General features: G+C 41.5%; 1 protein-coding gene across 3 annotated transcripts in view; it reads left to right on the forward strand.

Annotated features, from left to right (window-relative positions):
• Positions 1-21,979, forward strand: part of Tnpo3 (transportin 3) — a 79,824-nt gene that overhangs the window by 54,486 nt on the left and 3,359 nt on the right. For all 3 annotated transcript variants that reach the window (XM_036180215.1, XM_036180213.1, XM_036180214.1), the window contains 8 exons: positions 1,373-1,449; positions 2,545-2,605; positions 3,840-3,980; positions 5,603-5,719; positions 7,222-7,316; positions 9,148-9,304; positions 9,517-9,684; positions 12,732-12,844. In XM_036180215.1, coding sequence (XP_036036108.1) covers positions 1,373-1,449; positions 2,545-2,605; positions 3,840-3,980; positions 5,603-5,719; positions 7,222-7,316; positions 9,148-9,304; positions 9,517-9,684; positions 12,732-12,844 — 929 coding nt within the window. The remainder of the gene's footprint in view (positions 1-1,372; positions 1,450-2,544; positions 2,606-3,839; positions 3,981-5,602; positions 5,720-7,221; positions 7,317-9,147; positions 9,305-9,516; positions 9,685-12,731; positions 12,845-21,979) is intronic.

Below are 21,979 nucleotides of genomic sequence, written 5' to 3' on the forward strand. Positions count from 1 at the left end.
TTTGAGTTCGAGGCCAACCTGGTTTACTGAGCAGATTTCAGGACAGCCAAGGCTTCATGAGAAACCCTATCTGAGGGGGTGAGGAGAATGGGGGGTTGTGTGGAGACAGTAGATTCTCAATTTCTTGGTATTGGTAATAACCATTTAGAGGGTCCAATGTGAAAACTAGGTCCAGGAAGTAAAACCATATCCTAGAAACCATTAGTGTTGGCACACACCTGTAATCCCAACACAGTAGGGAAGATGAGGTAAGAGAATCGTGAGTTCAGGCCAGCCTCAGCTACATGATGAGACTGTCTCAAGGAAAGAAAATCTGTAGTCTACCATATTCTGTTGAAGAACACTTGAAAGCTGTCGGCTCTTCCCTAACTGCATTTCCAGTGCAATAACAATAGACATACTAATGGGAGTTTTAGAACTTGCCATATGGTCCTGAAGTTCATCTGGAATGATCTGTACTGCCAGCAGTATTTAAGGAATTTTAGGAAAGAGAATGAGAGACAGTTTGCTTTAAAAAAGGAAAATTCTTTAAAGAAGAAATCATCTTAACACTTTATATTAAATGAAACTAAAAATAAGTTGGGTATGGTGACACCTGCTCATAATCCCAGTAGTAGTCAAGTACCGAGGCAAAAGCTAGCCTGGGCTACACAGGGAGAACCTGTCTGAAACTTAAAACAAAGCTGAGCTGGGAAGATGGCTCAGTGGGTCAAGGTGCTTGCCACCAAGTTTGAGGACCTAAGTTTATCCCTAGGGCCCACATGGTAGGGGAGAATTGATTCCCACAAATTTTCTTGGACCTCCACATGCATTCCATGGCACTTACATATCTCTCCCCACACCCAACTAAATGAAGATTTTTTTTTTTTAAAGCTGCATATAGGGACTGAAAAGATACAGCTCAGAAGTTAAGAAAGAGCACTTGCTGTTCTTGTAGAAGACCTGGGTTCAGTTCTTAGCACCCTCGTCTGGCCTTCTTAGGCACCAGGCTGCCTCACGTACAGTATATGTACATGAATATACACTCATAAACAAACACTCATAAACTTAAATTTTTTTAGATAAATATAAATGTTACATATATTAAGCATAAAGTAGCAATTGTACAGTTTAGTAAGATATAGACATTATCTTAATCATAGGTAACTGGAGAAAAATAAAATGCTGTTTTGCCCTCCCAAGTGATCAGATAGTAAATAGACTGCTAATATGCAGTCTAACCAAGGGCACAAGACAGAGGAAAGTAGTTTGCAAATAAGAAAGTTGTACCATCTGAGTAATTTTTCAGGCAGAAGTTGAGGGTTGATGTATAAGAATGTTAATTGCAGTATTCACTGAAGGTCTGTGTGTGTTAACGTCTTTGTCTCTTCAGCTGTTGTCTCAGGAGCCCAGCAATGGCATATCTTCAGATCCCACTGTGTTCTTAGATCGCCTGGCAGTAATATTTAGGTAAGAAGGGAAGGTCGAGAGTTAAAATAAAAGCACAAATGAAACACCCAAATAAGCAAGCAGTAGTGACGGTACAAGCTTGTAATCCCAGTTCTTGGGAGATGGAGGCTGGAAGATGAGAAGTTGAAGGTCATGCTTACTACATAGCAAGCTGAGGCCAGTCTAGACTACATAGGAAGATCCTGTCTCTGACCCTGCCCTGCTACACACACACAGACACACGCACGTGCGCACTGTCATCACCTGTCTCTTTGGTCATTGTTTCTGTGATTCTCAAGCTTCCCTCTGGCTTTTCTTCAAATTAGTGGGCCTTAGAACAAGACAGAGAGTGAATTTGACATTTTTTTTTGTGGATCCATAACATGTATCATAGGTTCAGACTAGAACAGTGGCAAGCCACTTGTTATACTATAGTTCTTAGAGCCTTTTCACTTTTGTTTATTGTTTGTTTTTCAGGACAGGGTTTCTCTGTGTAGCCCTGGTTGTCCTGGAACTCACTCTGTAGCCCAGGCTGGCCTCAAATTCAAAAGAGATCCACCTGCCTCTGCCTCGAGAGTGCTGGGATTAAAGGTGTGCACCATGACTGCCTGGGCTTTTGTTTTGAGACAGGATCTTATGATGTAGCTTTGCCTGGCCTGGAACTTGGTGTGTAGACAAAGCTGACCTCAAATTCATAAAGATCTGCCTGTGTTTGCCTCCCAAGTGCTGGGATCAAATGTGTGCATTACCACACGTAGCAGAACTTTCTGTGTTTTAATGCTCAGGGTAGGTTTAGTGTATATTTATTTTATTTGGAAACAAACACGTTTAGGTTTATAAAGAGGAACAGTAGAAAAGTGGTAGAGCCTGCCCTGCAGCCTATATAACCAGAGTTGCATGGAGTTTGCTCGTTCTGATAGAAGTGACTTAGTGACAGTTTGATGTTTGTGTATGGGGGGTGTCTTTAAGTATGTTTGGTTTAGCTTGAAATGGGGCTAGAAGAAGAAACTGTTGGTGTGAGTAAATGACTACCACCTGATTTTATGAGCAGAGGGTGAGGCCTGGGTTCTCAGTTAAATTTTCCTCTCACTGTTTGGGGTTATTGTCTTTTCCCAGACACACCAATCCTATTGTAGAAAATGGACAGACTCATCCATGCCAAAAAGTCATACAGGAAGTAAGTACTAATGGATACTTTTTTCTTTTCCCTTGAAGGCTTTGAAGAACTGGGTTGAGGAGACGCTCTTTCACGTTCATAGGGAGATTTATTTTGTTGACGTGACTTGATGATAATAAAATGGTTGGGAAGTGCACTGAAAACCAGAGGTAGAAGAAGTTCGCAGATTAACTGATTCCTAGGAGGTTTAGTGAGTCATAGCCTAATGTTTCTGCCCAAGTCAGCGGCCTTAGCTTTCTGTGTCACCCTCCCTTGTGTTTTGTTCACTCAGGATCATGTGAGGCTCAAGAGGCATGGGGTGTTGTTAGTTTGCTTGCGTACTGTTTTATCAATTGTGTGTTCGTGTGCATATGCACTCGCCCTGGCCCAGAGGTCAGAGGACAACCTGCAAGCATTAGTTCTCTCCTCGCACTGTGTGTAGCTTAGGGAGTTAATTCAGGTCATAAGTTTTGGTGGCAAATGCCTTTACTGCTGAACGATTTCTACAGCCAGAGCCATGATTTCTGGAAGTGCATCGCAAACTTTATTTATTTATTTATTGATTGATTGATTGATTGATTGATTGGTGGAGCTGAGGATCAAACTCAGGTCCTTGCGCTTGCTAGGCAAGCACTCTACCACTGAGCTAAATCCCCAACCCCGCATTGCAAACTTTAGAGGTTATACAGATACTAGATATCCTTAAATTAAGCTTTCAGTGTAGCAGATAACTGTTTATAACCCCAGTCCTTTTGTTTGTTTTCTGCTTTCCTGGAGCTTCCTTTAAATATTTTTCCCTCTGTATGCTTTTTTAACCTCACTAAGGAAGTCTGAAATTTAGGGAAATGTGTGTCTGATTTTTATAAGGTTGGAGTTGGTGGTCTTGTTCTAAAGAGTCACTGTGTTTCTCTCAAGAAGCAGTTGAGTTTTAGTAATGTGTAATATACGAACTTGTGCATATCTATACACATACTGGCCGAATCAGGCCATGTTGCTACTATAAAGAAAATCTTATCCAAATCAGACAGGTGTAATAATGTATGCTGTAATCCCTGTAACTCAGGAGGCTGATGCAGGAAGATTGTGAGCTGAAGCCAGCCTGGGCCACCTAGTGAGCTGAAGGCCAGTCTGGGCTATGGTGTAAGACTAATAATAATAGTATTTACTTAACTTAAACAAAATCAGGTATTCCCTATTTAGGATTATTTTCTCAGCTAATAGTTGATATGCATCCTTTCTCCTACTTTGGATTCAGATTTGGCCAGTTTTGTCTGAGACTCTAAATAAGCACCGTGCTGACAATCGGATTGTCGAGCGTTGTTGCCGGTGCCTGCGCTTCGCTGTTCGTTGTGTGGGCAAAGGGTCTGCAGCCCTGCTACAGCCGCTAGTCACCCAGGTAAGTTTTCCGTGAGAGGGGCACGAGGGGCACAGAACTGCGCCTCAGGGCAAAGGCTGTGTTGACTGGTGGACTTAGAAAGGAAAATGCATTTCCGTAAATAGTGCATGAAGTAGGTATGCTGTCGAGAAACAGCCTGTAGAGTGGTAGTCTGAATGAACAGACTGGCTAAAATTGTGTGAAGAGAACGACTCATGCCCAGCCTTTATGTGTCAGTGGCAAACATTTTATTTTTAATTAATGTCTTTGGGGAAAATGAAACAAGTCAAACTTTACTGTTCACACAGTCCTCTTTTATTTGTCAAAAATAAATTTGATTCTCTTCTTTTTTGCCCAAGTGGTAGTATACGTGCATGTGTGTAGGGGAGTGCTGTCCAGAGTTAACGAAGAGTGTCTTCCTCAGTCACGCTTTACTTTTCTTGTTGAGGTAGGGTCTCTCCCTGAACCTGGAGATCCTGGCTATTCTAGGGAGGTAGCTAGCTTGCTCCAGGGGAGCCCTGCCTGCCTCCTAAGTGTTCGAATACAAGTGGCCGCCACACCTGCCCAACTTTTACTTGGGTTCTGGGGATCTGAACTCTGGTCCTAAATAAAGCTTGTGCTTTCATCCATGAGTCATCTTCCCAGTCCCAATTTGATTATTTTAATCATTAAGATAGGCAAGTAATTGTGCTGGTGTGATTTGAAGTAGTAACATTCAGACCTATATGAAATACTTATCCTTAGACTATTAAGTATATTGTATTGATATTAACCTCCCAGTGTCAGGACAGCACATTTAAGCTTTGTCGGGCTGGGGTGGATATTTTAGTGCTATACCGTCAAATTAGAGTTCAAACATGGACTATACCAGTGAGACATACTCTTACTGTGTATCCCTTAGCCAAAAAAAAAAAAGAGGGCTGGCATAGTAGTACAGACCTTTAATCCTAGACGTGAGACCATATTTTAGAAATACTACCCTGAGAACTAAATTTCTGATAGTTGAAGTATTTGACAGTTCTTTTCAACATTGTCTTTGGAAGGAAACCAGTCAAAGGTATGAGGGAACTCTTTAAAAAGAAAACCTGGCCAGGCGGTGGTGGCGCACGCATCTGATCCCAGCACTCAAGAGGCAGAGGCAGGTGGATCTCTGTGAGTTCGAGGCCAGCCTGGTCTACAGAATGAGTTCCAGGACAGGCACCAAAACTACAGAGAAACCCTGTCTTGAAAAACCAAAAAGGGAAAAAAAAGAAAAGAAAAAGAAAACCTGAAAAATAAGAAGTTGAGCCTTGTGTTTCAGAATATGTTGCCAACAAACTGTGTATGTAATACTTTGCCTTTAAGAGAAAAACCTGGAGAGATGGCTCTGAGGTTAAGAGCACTGGCTGTTCTTCCAGAGGTCCTAAATTTAATCTACCAGCAACCACATGGTGTTTTACAGGCATCTATAATGAGATCTGGTGCCCTCTTCTGGCATGCAGGCATACATGCAGACAGAACACTGAATACATAATAAATAATAAATCTTTAAAAAAGAGAGAGAAAAACCCCCATCTGATTTTCTTCCTGGAGATAGATTATTGTCACTTGAGATACTTTCTGAAGGGTGAGAGATGAGTTGACTAGGTAATTTCTTCTTGCAGATGGTGAATGTGTATCGGGTACATCAGCATTCCTGTTTCCTGTATCTTGGCAGTATCCTTGTGGATGAGTACGGCATGGAAGAAGGCTGTCGGCAAGGATTATTAGACATGCTCCAGGTATGTTTTTCTTGTAGAGAATATGCCAGGCCTTCCTTGTGGACCTGAAAACCTTTGCTAGGTCTTTTTATTCTTACCTCAACCACCTTATGTTGATTTTCTCATGTTGGGGAGATAGACACTTGGTGATTGTTTTTCTTTTTTCTATTTATTTATTTAGACAGGGTCTCACTATATGGCCCAGGCTAGTCTCAAATTCACAGAGATCTGCCTGCCTCTACCCTCTAAGTACTGAGATTATAAGCTTACACCGCTATGCCTTGCTTTTTAATTCCTTACTGTGTTTGTTGGGGTGTCAGGTACACATACCACCACAGAGTATGGAAGTCAGAGGACAGCTTGTGGGAGTTGATTCTTTCCTTCCATTGTGTGGGTCCAGAAGATCAAACTCAGGTATCAGGTTTGATGACTAGACAGCATCTAGTACATATATGAAGTGTCTTCACTAGTGCTGGGCCTTGCAAGATGACTCAGCAAGTAAGGCCCCTTGCTGTTCTTGTAGAGGACCTGAATTCAGTTCCCAGCACCCACATGGTGACTTTCAGCCATCCATAACTCCAGTTCCAGGTGATCTGATGCTACCTGCTGACCTCCAAAAACACCAGGCATGTAATGTAGATGGTGTACATAGATAATATGCAGGCAAAACCCTCATACGCATAAAACAATCTTTAAAAAATGTTTTGTATTAATTTCTAATTCTGTGCCAAGTATGAGGATTACTGTGAGTTTGAGACCAACCTGGGTATACTGTGACTCCAGTTTCAGGAGCTCTGACACCATCTTCTAAAATAAATAGATCTTTAAGTGGGGATGGGACACAATCAATTAGTCAGTGAGCAAGTCAGTCTGTTCACTATCATCAACTGAAATCTGTACTTTTGTCCCTTTCTGAAGTGTTTTCTGTGTGTGAGATGTGTGTTGTATGTGTGGTATACATATCAATGTGCAGGTGTGTGTATATTATGTATTTGGAGACCAGAGTAGAGCATCAGATGTCTTTCTCCTGCCTTCTGCCTATTGCCTTGAGACAGGGTCTCTCACGGAAGCAGAACCGGACTTTCCACAAGGCCAACTGGCTAGTAAATCTTATGATCTGTCTGTCGAAGCCCACAAAGCTGAGGTTACATGTGTGTCCAGGCACACCTGACTTCTTATGCAGGCACTGGAGATCCAGAATCAGTTCCTCAAGCTTGTGTAGCAAGTGCTCTTCCCCACTGAGCCATCTCCTCCCTCAGTCCCTAAGAATGAGATTTTTTTGGTCTTTTTTTTTTTTTTTTTCCTTTTTTCTTCCTCCCTCCCTCCCTCCCTTTCTTTTTAAACATATATAAGCTTGTTCTTTGAATTGGGCAAGAGTTCTCTTTTTCTCTTCTCATTAGAATCTTGTTTTTCCTTTTTTCCTATGTGTGTCTTCTACTCTGTATTTGCTGTGATGTTTGGCACTCTGAATATTTTGATACTTATGTATAAGCATTTGTTTTAAAATTACTATTTTGTTCTAGGCCCTATGCATTCCCACCTTTCAGCTCCTAGAACAGCAGAATGGCCTCCAAAATCACCCCGACACTGTAGATGACCTATTCAGGTTAGCCACCCGGTAAGTCCTTCTGAAGAACAAGACTTTTTCATGTTAATTGCTCATCTCTTGTCACTGCTTAATATTGTCACCTGACATTTTATTATTTCCTTCTCTATAAAATGAGGTCATTGGGAAAAGTAGCTTACTGATTCAGAACCTTTTGGTGAGCTGACCTATCTCCAGAGGTGAGAAAGTATTGGGTGGGAACAGAAAAGGAATATGCACAAGGTAAAATGTACTTAGGTGGGCTAGGAATGTGTCTAAGTGGAGACTGAGCTCAATGCCCTCTATCAAATGAAAAAAGTGCTTACCCAGTGACTTAGTGGGTCACTATTGCTGTGATGAAACACTATGACCAAAAGCAGCTTGGGGAGGAAAGGGTTTATGTCACTCACAGTTCCATATGACAGTTCATCATCAAAAGCAGTGATGGCGGGAACTGTCATAGAGGCCATGGAGGAATGCTCACTGGCTTGCTCCCCATGGCTTGCTCAGCCTGCTTTCTTATGGAACCCAGGAACATTAGGCAAGGGTTGGCGTCACCCACATTAGGCTGGGCCCTCCTACATCAATCACTAATTAAGAAAATGCTTTGCAGTCTTGCCTACAGCCTGATCTTATGGAGGCATTTTCTCATTTGAGACTCCCTCCTCTGATGACTCTAGTTTGTGTCAAGTTGACCTAAAAGTAGCCAGCACACACAGATAGCCCCACTAGTGTTCTTGTTCCATGATGCCTCATTATTTCATGCTCACTCTACTTGCTGAAGAAACTGAACACCCTTCCAATATCATCTTACCTTAGAACTAATCCCTAGTTTTTGTTGTTGTTTGTTTTAAAGGCATGTTCTCCCTGAGTGTCACTGACTGGTCTGAAAGCTATTATAGACCACCCTGGCTGATATCTGCCTGCTAGAATTAAAGATGCGCACCACCATGCCCAGCTTCCTCTGACTGTTAATTGCTTTTCCTCTTCTGTGATGAAATACCTCAACAGGCAGCTTAAGGAAGAAAGGGTTTATTTTGCTCACAGTTTGCTGTTTTAGTCTGTCACAGTGGGGAGGTTAGAGCTTGAAGCAGCTGTTCTCTGCCTCCGCAGAGAGCAATGAATGCTTGTGCTCAGCTGGCTTTCTCCTGTGCACCACAGTGAGTGAGTCTTCCCACCCCAGCTAGCCTGCTCAAGAGAATCCCCCAGCTTGCCCAGAATCCTGTCTCCCAGGGAGCTAGATTGAGATGAGCCATTTCACTGGTGTCCTGCCCCCCGCCTTATCTTTTCTTTCTTTCTTTCTTTCTTTCTTTCTTTCTTTCTTTCTTTCTTTCTTTCTTTCTTTCTTTCTTTCTTTTTCTTTCTTTCTTCCTTCCTTCCTTCCTTCCTTCCTTTCTTTCTTTCTTTCTTTCTTTTTCTCTCTTTTATATATATATATATATATAAATAAGAGTTTTTAAAGAATAACTTCAGGTTCCTAGCAAAATGTAGTGAAAAGTATGGTTTTACTGTTCCTTTTGTTGCCCCCACATGCATGTGCACACACCTCCCCTTTTATCAGCATTCTCCTCCAGAGTAGTCTGTGTATTCAAATCCATTCTCTTACGTTTCTATATTACTGAAACACCAAGTTGAGAGTGGACATTAGGATTCACTTCTGTTGTACATTCTGGGTTGTGAGAAGGGTCCAGTGACTAGTTACTGCTAGACAATTGCTGAATGTCTTCTGTACCCTCTTTTAACCCTCCTTCCCTATAGGTTCTAGTAGCCGGTGGCCTTTGCTGTTTTCCACGCTTTTTATCCTTTATCTTGGCTGTTTTTGTGTCCTAATCTTATTCTTAATACCTAACTTCTCATATATCAGATTTATTCAGCGTAGCCCTGTCACCTTACTGAGGAGCCAAGTAGTCATCCCGATCTTACAGTGGGCCATTGCGTCTACCACCTTGGACCATCGAGATGCCAATTGTAGTGTCATGAGGTTCCTACGAGACCTCATCCACACAGGAGTAGCAAATGATGTGAGTATAAACATACTTTTTCTGCTTCATGACTTTTTTCTGTCTTTCCTGTTTGTGTACTTGATTTATTTTAGTTGACTTCTACCACAGGGGATCATTCACTGACCAAGTTACTAACTTCTAGATCTCTGATATCTGTGTTAAGTGCTGTATGCTGTACAGAATAGTCTGAAGTGATCCTTGTTCTAGTCTGTGTTCCTGTTTTCTTACAGCATGAAGAAGATTTTGAATTGCGGAAGGAACTGATTGGACAGGTGATGAACCAGCTTGGCCAGCAGCTTGTCAGCCAGTTGCTCCACACGTGCTGCTTCTGCCTCCCTCCCTATACCTTACCAGACGTCGCTGAAGTGCTCTGGGAGATCATGCAGGTTGACAGGCCGGTAAGGTCTTTCGTCAGGTGCCTGTTCTCATAGTCCCCAAAACTAACAAGCTTTGGTTCCTTGAAACTGGCCCTAAGTTTGAACCAGCTGGATTATATATGTCCTTGGAACCAAATTGAGGTACACTGCTAAACTTAATTTGAAAGTAAAGGGCCATAGAAAGCCAGTGATTCCTTACTGGCTTCTTGAAAGTATGTTTGTGTCACTTCCATGAGGTTTATAATGTATGTCACCAGAAGTGGCTGCTAAGCTTTGGATCCATTGACTTGTGTCAAGTCCGTGAAAATCTGTTCATTTGTGAGAGATACTTAAATAATCTTCAACTGTATATAGCAAATATATAAGAAGTGTACAATCACTCTGGACTCTATACTGGACTATGTTAGTTTTTGTGATAAAATTTGTAAGGATACAAGTATTAGAAGTAAACCACATTGTATACACCTGGATTGATTTCCCCCTTTAGATCTGTTGGACCAGGTCCTTTTTCCATTTGATTATTAAAAAAAAAAAAATAGTGGAGGGGCTGCTCACACACGCTAAGGATGTAGTATACTACTTGTCTATACCCCTGCCCTTGGATATGTCAACCCTCATGCTTAGTGGGGTGACAGATGCTGTAGTCAGATGACCCTCGATTCCTCAAGTAATTTCAGTACCAGCCATACAGTCATAAATGATGCTTTACCTACTCTATAAAAAATGTTTGGTTTATTTTTATTTTATGTGTGTGTGAATGCCTGCATGTACGTATGTTTACAACACAGGTGCCTGGTACCTGTAGGGGCCAGAAGAGGGCATTGATTCCCTTGGAACTAGACTAACAGACAGTTGTGAGTTGTCATGTGAGTACTGGGAACCAAACCATAGTCTCTTAACCAGAGTCCTCTCTCCAGCTACCATGTCAGAACTTTGAGAGTAATAGCCTGTAAATTAGTTTGAAAAATATGATTTCTAGTTTTTAATGTTAATAGAGGAAAATACATAGTAGGACTTAAAATGAACTGCCTTCCAGAACCAGTAAATAAATAAATAATAATAAAGATGCATGATGGTACTGTAGCTTCCATTGTTATTTGTTTAGTGCATATGTCCAGAGGTAGACATTACAAGGAAACTGAATGAATTTAATTTCTGGGAAGGATGACTTTAAAATCTTGATTCTCAATCCATATTATATGCATTATATGTATGCTTTCTGACATGGTTTCTGTATCACCTGACCCAGAAATCAAACATCCATGACTCTTTTCCCAAGAAATAGGGGCATGCATACATGAGAGAGAGAGAGAGAGAGAGAGAGAGAGAGAGAGAGAGAGAGAGAGAGAGAGAATGAATATGAAGTGTTTTTGTTTTATCACTACCAGTGTAATCATGTTTAAAGGGACTTTTAAAGCACATGGTTTAAGGAACTTAGATTTAGTTAATTACATAGTAGTAGCATATTCCTAATTAAGTATCACATTTCATACTATTAACAAAAAATATGTATATAGATACCTAGAGTAGGAGTTCCATTTAGACCATGGGTACCATTATGAAAACTTGTAAAGGAAAACTTATTTGCAGAATTCTAAATTCCTTATTTTTAAATTCCTTATTTTTCTATCTGCTCCATTGCTTTAAAAATACAGGTATGGGGTATGGGGTTGGGGATTTAGCTCAGTGGTAGAGAGCTTGCCTAGCAAGGGCACAGCCCTGGAGCCAGCCCTCAGCTCCAGAAAAAATAAAAATAAATAAGTAAAAATACAGGTACATAATGGCACATACTGTAATCCCAGCTAATCTCAGCCCTTGGGAGCTAGAGACTGGAGGATCACCACAGGTCTGAGGCAAGCCCAGTTACATAGTGAATTTCAGGTCAACCATGGATTCATGTTTAGTCCATGTCACAGAAACAGAGAAAAAAGAGACAGTGTGAGTGCATGTGTAGAGAAGGGTATATGTAGTGTGTGTCTGTGTGTCTTGTTGATGATTAACATATTTTTTATTTTTCTTAAGAGAGGATCTGACTATATAGCCTAAGCTAGTCTGGAATTCCTTATGGAACCCAGGCTGGCCAGAAATTCTCAGTCCTTCTGTATTAAAGGCATGTGTGTCTATACCTGGCCTGGCCTTGCTATTTATGCCTCACAGTATGGGCTGGAGAGATGGCTCAGCAGTTAAGAGCACTGGTTGTTGATTCCCACCACCTACATCTGCTCACAACCATCTGCAATTCCAGTTCCAGGAGATCTTACACCCTCTTCTGGCTTCCACAGGCACTGCACTATGTGGTACATAACATGTATGCAGGCAGTATACTCACCCATCCATACACATACAATAAAATAAAATAAAAAATGTAAGCTGTTGTGGGACAGTCATCATCAATATTTCTAATTATACCTTGCTTATGTATAACATCCATAAGTGTTCTTCATTTCTTCATCATTTGGTTTTGTTCTTTTTGTTTTGTTTTGTTTTTTGTTTTTTGAGACAGGGTTTCCCTGTGTAGCTTTCCTGGAACTCACTTTGGAGACCAGGCTGGCCTCGAACTCACAGAGATCCGCCTGGCTCTGCCTCCCGAGTGTTGGGATTGAAGGCGTGCGCCGCCGCCACCACCACCCAGCTGGTTTGCTCTTTTCTAAGCTGCTTCCTGTCTTCCCAAAGTTAGACCACAGGAACATGCTAGCAGCACCTTTTCTCACTGGATATTCTCCTTGGTCTTTCTGATGTTTATTTTGAGTTGTTTTTGGTCTTTCAAGAGTTTTCTGGTACCCAGTAATTATTTTTTAAATAAATATGTTAATGATAGGAACAGACCAAGAGTCTCATCCAGAAGAGACTTCTCTTGCAAGGTATGGTTGACCTCTGACCCTCTGAGAGAAGCTAGGCCTGATTTTGCAGAGTTCATCACCCAGAGTGTCTGAAGGTCTAAGATAATATTTTGCTAATCTTGTTTGGCCTGACTCAAGAGAATTCCTCTGGGGTCAGTTAGTATCTGTAAGGTGCCTAGTAGGTAATTTTACCTCCTTTTAAAATTCGTATCCAATTTCTCTATACAGACTTTCTGTCGGTGGCTAGAGAATTCCTTGAAAGGTTTGCCAAAGGAGACGACTGTGGGAGCTGTCACAGTGACACACAAACAACTTACAGATTTCCACAAGCAAGTCACAAGGTGAGAGGTGCCGGGCTTTATGAGAGAGGCAGTGGCTGCCAGTGTTACGTAGAAAAATCACTGCTTCGATTTCCATTCCACCAGTTGGCATAGAAAGTCATTGGGTGGCAACATCGTGCTGTGTATGTTTGTCACTTACACGTAACTAGCTAACCTTGAGGAGATCTATCTTTGCTGTTCAAATCCTTAGTTCTCTTAATATTTGATATTTAATGGTAAAGAACACAGATCCATGTATGAACAAGGAAGCATTTTTGTCTATGAAACATTAAGAGTTAATCAACTATTGTGCCTGTCTTAGTTAGGGTTTCTATTGCTGTGAAGAGACACCATGACCATGGCAACTCTTTATTTTTTTATTTTTGTTTTATGTATTTGTTTGTTAATTAATTTGTTTGTTTATTATGTGTACAGTGTTCTTTTGCATGTATCCCTGCAGGCCAGAAGAGGGCACCAGATCTCATTACAGATGGCTGTGAGCCACCATGTGGGTGCTGGGAATTGAACTCAGGACCTCTGGAAGAGCAGTCGGTGCTCTTAACCTCTGAGCCATCTCTCCAGCCCCATGGCAACTCTTATAAAGGAAAATATTTAATTGGGGTGGCTTACAGTACAGAGGTTCTCCATTATGGCAGGGAGCATGGCAGCTGAGAGTATGACTTTGTGTAGGAAGACATACTGCTGGAAAACTCTACATCTTAATCGAAAGGCAGCAGGAAGGGAACTGAGACTCTGGGCATGGCTTGGGACCTCAAAGCTCACCTCCACAGTGACATACTTCTCTACTAAGACCACACCTACTCCAACAAGGCCACACCTCCTAATTGTGCCCTCCCTGTGAGCTCATGGGGGCCGATTACTTTAGAACTAGCACAGTGCCCAAATTCTTTTGAAATTTTAAAGTTTTAATACTGTGCAAATGAAACAAAATGTTTCTGAGATGCATTAGGCTCATGAGCCATTTACAATGTGCATTATATCTTAATTTAAATGTAATGTGGATCTTTATCAAATGTGAACAAACATCTTTGATATAGTCACATATAGACATTAAAGTATACTCATCTTTTATTGGTCTTACTAGGAAATGGGTGGTTTTCAGTTTTTCAGTATTAAAATCTCAAGGGAAAAAAAATACAGTGTTTTTTTTTTTTGGGGGGGGGGGTTTCCGAGACAGGGTTTCTCTGTGTAGCTTTGCGCCTTTCTGGATCTTGCTCTGTAGACCAGGCTGGCCTCGAACTCACAAAGATCCGCCTGCCTCTGCCTCCCGAGTGCTGGGATTAAAGCTGTGGGCCACCACCGCCTGGCCAGTGTTGTTTTCTAAATGTAACCCTGAATCACAGTCTTTGTGAGACATTATGGTCTCTACATAGCATTCATGGCAGTAACTCAGTTTGAATTTTGTAACTGATAGGTAGAAACTTTAGAATTTGTCTAAATGTTAAGTACAGGCTTTTATTCATATACTTGTGTGATGATGTGTAAGCCAAAGAATGAGTGTTGTAGTAAGGTTGGTAATATCAGAAGAAGAAAAAAAAATCCTGGAAATATAGTAATTATCCATCAATAGAGAATGGTTAAACAGTTTATCGTATGTCTGCATTAGTGAATAGTCACTGAAAAAGAAGTACATGTAATAGATAAGACGATTGTACAAGCCAGGCAAGGTGACACACGACTTTATTTTACTTTTGATGTGATGAGAAAGGGACATCATGTCTGAAGGACATTGAATTGAAGATCGAAGTTGCTCATCATATGGTGGCCGGGAAGCAGAGACAGACAGGAGGGTATCAGGATAAGAGCACCTGTGTACTTCAAAGGCTGGGGAGATGGCTGCTCTTGTAGAGCAAGTGCAGATCCTAGCTCCATCGTAGGCAGCTTACAAACCCCTATAATTAGAGCTCTGGAGGAGCTGGCACAGGAGTTATGGGACAGGAGCTTAACAAGGCTAGGTAGGTTTCATTTGCAGTCAGAGAGGGGAAGAGATGAGTGCTGACATTTAGCTGGTTTCCCTATATTCAGCCACATCGAGAGTTGGTTTTCCAGCTTTAGTTAAGTCAACTTAGAAACTCCTTCAAACACATGCCCAGAGATTTGTTTGTCTCAGGTGATTCTAGAACTTGTCAAGTTAACAGTCAGCATTAGCCATTATGAATGCATATGCCCCATTTTATTTATTTTTCTGTTAGTGCACATTTAAAGTTGCTTCTTTTCTTGTCGGCTGTGAATCATAAATAACATTGCTATAAACATGGATGTTATTGTTACACATGGTTCCTAAAACATGAATGTGTGAGCCCAGTGTGGTGATACAAACCTTTAATCCCAGCATTCACAAGTCAGAAACAGGAGGATCTCTGTGAGTTTGAGGACAGCCTGACCTACATAGCAAGTTCCAAGCCAGCCAGGACTACATAGTGAGCCCTCACTCAAAAAACAACAAAATTGACTTGCTTCTGGGCCCAGCAATCTCACTTCAGTCCCAGGGACCTACATGGTAGAAAGAGAGAACTAACTCTAGGCAAATTGTCCTCTAACCACACATACCTACAAACTAAGTAAATAAATTAAAGATAAATTTAGGGGCTAGAAAGATTGCTCAGCAGTTAAGAGTACTTGCTACTCTTGTAGAGGACCCAAATTCAGTTTCCAACATCTGTGTTGTGCAGCTTAAAACTGCCTGTAACTCTCACCCCAAGGGAACCAGCGCCCTCTTCTGGCTTCTGGGTGTACACACACACACACACACACACACACACACACACACTAAAAATAGATCTAGTTTTGTTTTTCGAGCAGGATTTCTCTGTGTAGCTCTTGGATGCCCTGGAACTCAAGAAATCTACCTGCCTCTGCCTGTGCTATTAAAGGCATGAGACATCATGCCCAACTGGAAAAATAAATCGTTTTAAAACATAAAATTAAGCCGGGCGGTGGTGGCACGCGCCTTTAATCCCAGCACTCGGGAGGCAGAGCCAGGCGGATCTCTGAGTTCGAGGCCAGCCTGGGCTACAGAGTGAGTTCCAGGACAGGCTCCAAAGCTACACAGAGAAACCCTGTCTCGAAAAACCAAAATAAATAAATAAATAGCCATTTGTTCATAAAACATAAAATTAAAAACATGGATAGGCAAATACTCTTTGAGACCCTGCTTTTATTCCTTTTGGAGTTACACCCAGCAGTGAATTTGCTAGACTATGGAAACTCTATTGTAATTGTTTTTAAAAGTAAGAAAGGGCAAAAACGTTTTTGAACAGCCACTACATTATTTTCCAGAGTAGCTTCATCATTTATATTTCCTCTGGATTTGTACAGCATTTCAATTTCTCCACATCCTTGTCAACCTTTTTGGTAAGGGGGATGCTAGTGGACTTCAAGGTGTTTTTTTTTTTGTTTTTTTTGTTTTGTTTTTTAAATAGACTGATGCAGTGTTCTGAATAGCAGAGTGGTTCCCCTCCCCCCAAGGTTTTTTTTTTCCTTTTATTGAAAATAGATTTTCTCCGCCCTCACATAATAATATAATTACAGTTTCCTCTCCCTCTACTCCAAGCTGTTTTGTTTGGTTGGTTTCGGGAATTTTTGGTTTTATTTTTTGAGACAAGATTTCTCTTTGTATCCCTGGCTATCCTGGAACTCACTCTGTAGCCTAGGCTGGTCTGGAACTCAAGAAACCTCCTGTCTCTGCCTCTGGAGTGCTGGGATTAAAGACATGTGCCACCACCACCTGGCAAAATGCTTTATTGTGGGCTTTTTATTTTTTGTTTATTTGTTTGTTTATTTATTTTGTTGATTTTGGTTTTTGAAGACAGAGTTTCTCTTTCTCTGTGGTCTCCCAGCTCTTAATAGCAGCTGCTTTAGCAATTTAAGCCTAGTATGAGATATTATTTCATTTACTTATTGGATATCTCTATCTTTAAAAAACAAAAAAGGTCTCTAAGTTCCATGACCCTTTTTGTGGCTGGGTTTGGTGTTTTGCGACAAGGTCCTACTGCGCAGTATTGGCTGGCTGGAGCTTACTGCCGTTGGTGACCGTGTCCTTTGCTGTCCAGTTCAGACTCGCTTGTTCTGGTCCTCACTTTTATAGTGCTAAGCGGAGAGCCAGGGTAGTACATGTGGCTTGTGTTTTTGTTTCTTGTCTTCTTACCCTAGCCAAGCGTCACCAGATCCAGCATAATAAAAAGTCCTCTAGGTTTTCTATGAAGAATTACAATACGATATCTATCATCCTTCCCTCCTTCCCACCTCTCCCTCTCTCCTCCCTTCATTTAGCCTGTTTATTTTATATAATGTTAGGGGATATCTTTCTTTTGCAAGTAACTATTTAGTTTTCTTTACAACATTTATTCAAATGACTATTCTTTCTCTTTTAATGGTCTTAGAACCTTTGTCAAGAAATATTTGACCATATACATGAGGGTTTGCTTCTAGGCTCTCTATTTCATTGATCCGTATGTCTGGCTTTATACCAGTATCATGCTATTTTGATTACTGTGACAATATCATAAATTTTTGAAACCAAGAATTATGAGACCTCCAATTTTGTTGTCCCTTTTCAAGAGTGTTTTGGGGCCTGGAGAGATAGCTGAACAGTTAAGAGCACTGGCTGCTCTTCCAAAGGTTCTGAGTTCAATTCCCAGCTACCATGTGGTGGCTCACAACCATCTGCAATGATGCCCTCTTCTGGTGTGCAGGCGTACATGCAGGCAGAACACTGTATACATAATAAATAAATAAATAAATCTTTTTTAGAAAGTGTTTTGGGCATTTGGAGTACTTGAGATTCCATGTGAATTGTAGAAGTCTTTGTTTCTGTATTAATGTTGCAGTTTTGATGGTTACTTACTTACTCAATAGACTTCCTTGGATGTTACTGATGTGATAACTTAACAGAATTAAGTCTCTGAGGTGGGAGTGGTGGCTTATGTCTGTAATCCTAGCACTGGGAAGGTGAAGTACTGGGAAGGTGTCCTCAGCCACATAAGGAGTTCAGGGCCAACCTGAACTATATGAGACTGTCTCAAAAGGGGATGGGGGGGGGCACTGGAGCAGAGGGTCACTATAAGTTCAAGGCGTACCTGGGCTATATAGTTTTAGGTCACCCTGTACTATAATGTGAGATTTTGTCTTAGCTAAAAGTTGGAGAGAGAAAGAGAGGGCTGTTATTTTGTAGCTTATTAAGTGACTAAAGGTCATGCTATAGAACTAACTGGTATTTTAATTTTGTATCAACTGATATGCATGGCTGAAAATTAGCACAATAACTGGCTTTTGTGATATATTTCTCCAAAGTGGGGAATCCCCTGTACCAGGTAAGCATATATAGACTGGGGTGATCTTACAGAATGATTCAATTTCCTTTCATTGTGCTTTATAGTATGGGTGGTATTTCATGTGCATGCGGTCTCAGGAGAAAACTGCTTCTCACTGCTTCTTTTTCTCTGCTCCATCTTGCTGGTCAACAGAAAACAAGATCTGTTGGCTCTAATTTCTGTGAGGCAGATGGGAGCCTAGGGAAATCCTCCAGAGACTGTTGGTTTAAATTTTATCATTATGCTGTTATTTCAATTTCAGTTAATTTCTCTTTAAATAAAATTAGTTCTACCCTATAAGGTTATTGAGAGATGCCAAATGGAATCCCAAAGCTCCCATACATTATAGATGATCTGTGAAGTTTAACTCCATTTTGTTTGGAAAAGAAACTGCCAGAATGTCATTGCCTATTTGCAAAACTAGCTGGGGCATGTCTCTTGCCAACATTACAACAGCCACCCACACATTCTGGAATATGTCTCCACAGGCCCATATGCTCTTGATGGGGCTAATATATGATGGCTAGAATAATGAGTAAGTCTGAAATCAAGGTCACAGACATCATTCTGATTCAAGAGAGGGGCAAGGGAAAAGGCTCTAAGTAAAGCAATATCATGAATAACTGTACCCTTGATCCTTACTCAGTGAGAAGGCAGCTGAACCAAGCAGCCTTGACCTTCATGGCCAAACAAGTTCTACAGCTCCCAGAGCAGGCTGTGGCAGATTGTGTGTGTGTGTGTGTGTGTGTGTATGTGTGTGTGTGTGTATGTAGGTGTGTGTGTAGGTGTATTGTTGAGCTAAAAAGGGGTTTGAGATTGCTTACCTTCTCTTAGTAATTCTCTTGTGTGTGTTACCCTTGAACCTGTGCATGACTCAGTCTCCCTTTTGGTTTTAAGGTCCTCTAATTCTTGCCTCAACATGCTGTTTTGTTTGCTGTCCTAGCAGGGAGGGTGAACTGGTTCAGCTTCACTGTAGCAAGTCCCAGCCTGCTTTTCAAATGGTAATTACTTCTCCAGTTTTCTTAGTTGGTCAAATTGAAGGAAGCTGAGCTTTATCAACCTAGAATACAGTTTTTTTCTAAAAAACGTGTGATAAGCTATCACTAGCTCAAATTGATGAAGACTAAAATAAATCATGCCATTATTTCCCATTTCTCCATCTAAGTTACCTGCCTAACATGACATCTTACCATGCATGACACTCTTATAGCTAAAACGTGCTGAACATGGAAGTGTTGGCATTGGAATTAGACACCAGATGAGGTGTCTCACTGGTCAGGTTGTCATTATCTACCAAGGCACCAGATAGAATTTCTCAGCACATGCGTAGGGTTATGCAGCTTGAGAAATAGTGGCCACAAACATATTTGAGAGAAGACTTGGAATTATGGGATTAGAATATAGAAAATGGAACCTTGAAAAGTAGTAGGAGTTGGAAAATAAAATCAGAGAGCAGAAACTAGTCAATGCCATAAGAACCAAGGTAAGAAAGTAGTGTTAACATTTAAGGAGCTTTATAATTTTTGTTTGGGGGGGGGTATTTTTGTTTTATCTCTTCATTGAGCTTTTTGATCATTTCTTGTGGGCTTACCCACCAAGGCCATTTTAGTTCACAGTTAGTTGGAGCTCTTACCACCCAGGTCAGTCACTGACAGAATTGGGGACGGAAATGCAGCTGATTGGAGACCTATGCCATCCTTACTGTCTCAGTTGTGTTCTATGGCTGCGAAGAGACACTGTGACCAAGGGAACTCATAAAAAAGCATTTAATTGTGAGCTTGCTTACAGTTTCAGAGGGTTGGTCCATTATCATTTTGGGTCCCTACCTCTTGGGACATACCATGATAGCCCATGCTTAAAGTGTCCAACCAGTTTTCTTGTCCCAAGTTCCAAAGTCTTCCATATTCCTTCAACAAACAGCATGGTCAGACCTAATGCAGCAATCCCCCAATCCCTGGTACCAACTTCTGTCTTAGTCACTGTTTTTACTGTGAAGAGACACCATAATCAAGACAGTTCTTATAAAGTAAAACATTTAATTGTGGGCTTGCTCACAGTTTCAGAGGTTAGTCCATGATCATCTTGGTGGGGAACATGGTAGCATGTAGGCAGACATGGTGCTGGAGAAGTAGCTTAGAGTTCTGCATCCTAGTTCTTAAGCAGAGACAGACAGGCTCTGGGATTGGCATGGGCTTTTGAAACCTCAATGCCCACCCCCAGTGACACACTTCCTCCAACAAGCTCTCACCTTCTTATCCTCCTCATCCTTTTAAATGGTGCCACACTCCCTGGTGACTAAGCATTCAAAAATATGAGCCTATGGGGAGTATTCTTATTCAAATCACCACTGGGAGCATGGCAGTACACAGGCAGGCATGGCCCTAGGGCTAAGAGCTTTACACCCTCATCCACAGGCAGTAGGGAGAGAGAGCCTGGGCCTGCCATAGGCTTTTGAAACCTCAGTGACACACTTCCTCCAACAAAGCCATGCCTCCTAATCCTTCTAATCCTTTCAAACAGTTCTACTCACTGGTAACTAAGCATTGAAATACATGAGCCTATGGGGGCAGTCTTACATCATCACACTTACTTTGCCATTCACCACAGTTCTCTTTTTTTCTGTTCGTTTGGGTTTTTTGTTTGTTTGTTTTTGAGCTGAGGATCGAACTCAGGGCCTTGTGCTTGCTAGGCAAGCGTTCTACCACTGAGCTAAATCCCCAGCCCTCACCACAGTTCTCTTGTGTTTGAACCTTATTTGTTTGTTTGGGGTTTGGTTGGTTGGTTTGGGTTTTTTGTTTGTTTGTTTGTTTGTTTGTTTTACAGATTTATTTATTTATTATGTATACAGCATGTATGACTGCAGGCCAGAAGAGGCACTAGAGCTCATTACAGATGGTTGTGAGCCACCATGTGGTTGCTGGGAATTGAACTCAGGTCCTCTGGAAGACCAGTCAGTGTTCTTCACCTCTGAGCCATCCCTCCAGCCCAGGTTTGGTTTTTTGAGACTGGCCTAGGACTTACTATGTAGACCAGGCTAGTCTGGAACTCAGAGAGATCCTCCTGTCTCTGCCTCACAAGGGCATGCACCACCATGCTCAGCACTTTAATTTCAATGCTCTTTTTCTCACTCTCAAAAAAGAGGCTAGAGATAGAGGTATTCCTCCAGCTAGGTTAAACTGAAAGAGCTCAATTGAAAATGGGTAAATTTTTAAACATACAGGATACTGGGACAGTAAAAGAATCTTGAGTCTCCAGCATTTTGGGGATGCTTGTGTACCCTCTCTCCTAGTTGTTTGTAATAGCACACCACACAGCAGCCTCTTGTAAGCTACTTCCCTCCCTCCTGACATCGAGAACACAAACGACGTGAGCTTGCATGTGCTTGACTGCTTCCTTAGCATGTGTTGGGCTTTTTTGTTTGGTTGGTTTTTGTTTTTTGTTTTTCGAGACAGGGTTTCTCTGTTGCTTTGGAGCCTGTCCTGGACTAGCTCTGTAGCCCAGGCTGGCCTCGAACTCACAGAGATCCACCTGCCTCTGTCTCCTGAGTACTGGGATTATAGGTGTGTGCCACCACCGCCCGGCTGTGTTGTTTATTTTTAAATAGACAGAAAGTGTAATGTTGTTAGCAAAGCTTGTGAAGTCAGCAGAAGTGCTAGGTGTATAGCTCAGTGGTGGGATGCTTGCCCAGCATGCACAAGACCCTGGGTTCAATACCCACTATGCCAGATGGTATTATTCATCCATTACATGTTTACAGTGGAGACAAACTAGAAGAACATTTCCGAGATACTCTGCTGTCAACTCCTGGAGTCTGAATCAATGT

This window comes from Onychomys torridus, chromosome 3 (assembly GCF_903995425.1).
Source record: "Onychomys torridus chromosome 3, mOncTor1.1, whole genome shotgun sequence".
Classification (NCBI taxonomy): Eukaryota; Metazoa; Chordata; class Mammalia; order Rodentia; family Cricetidae; genus Onychomys; species Onychomys torridus.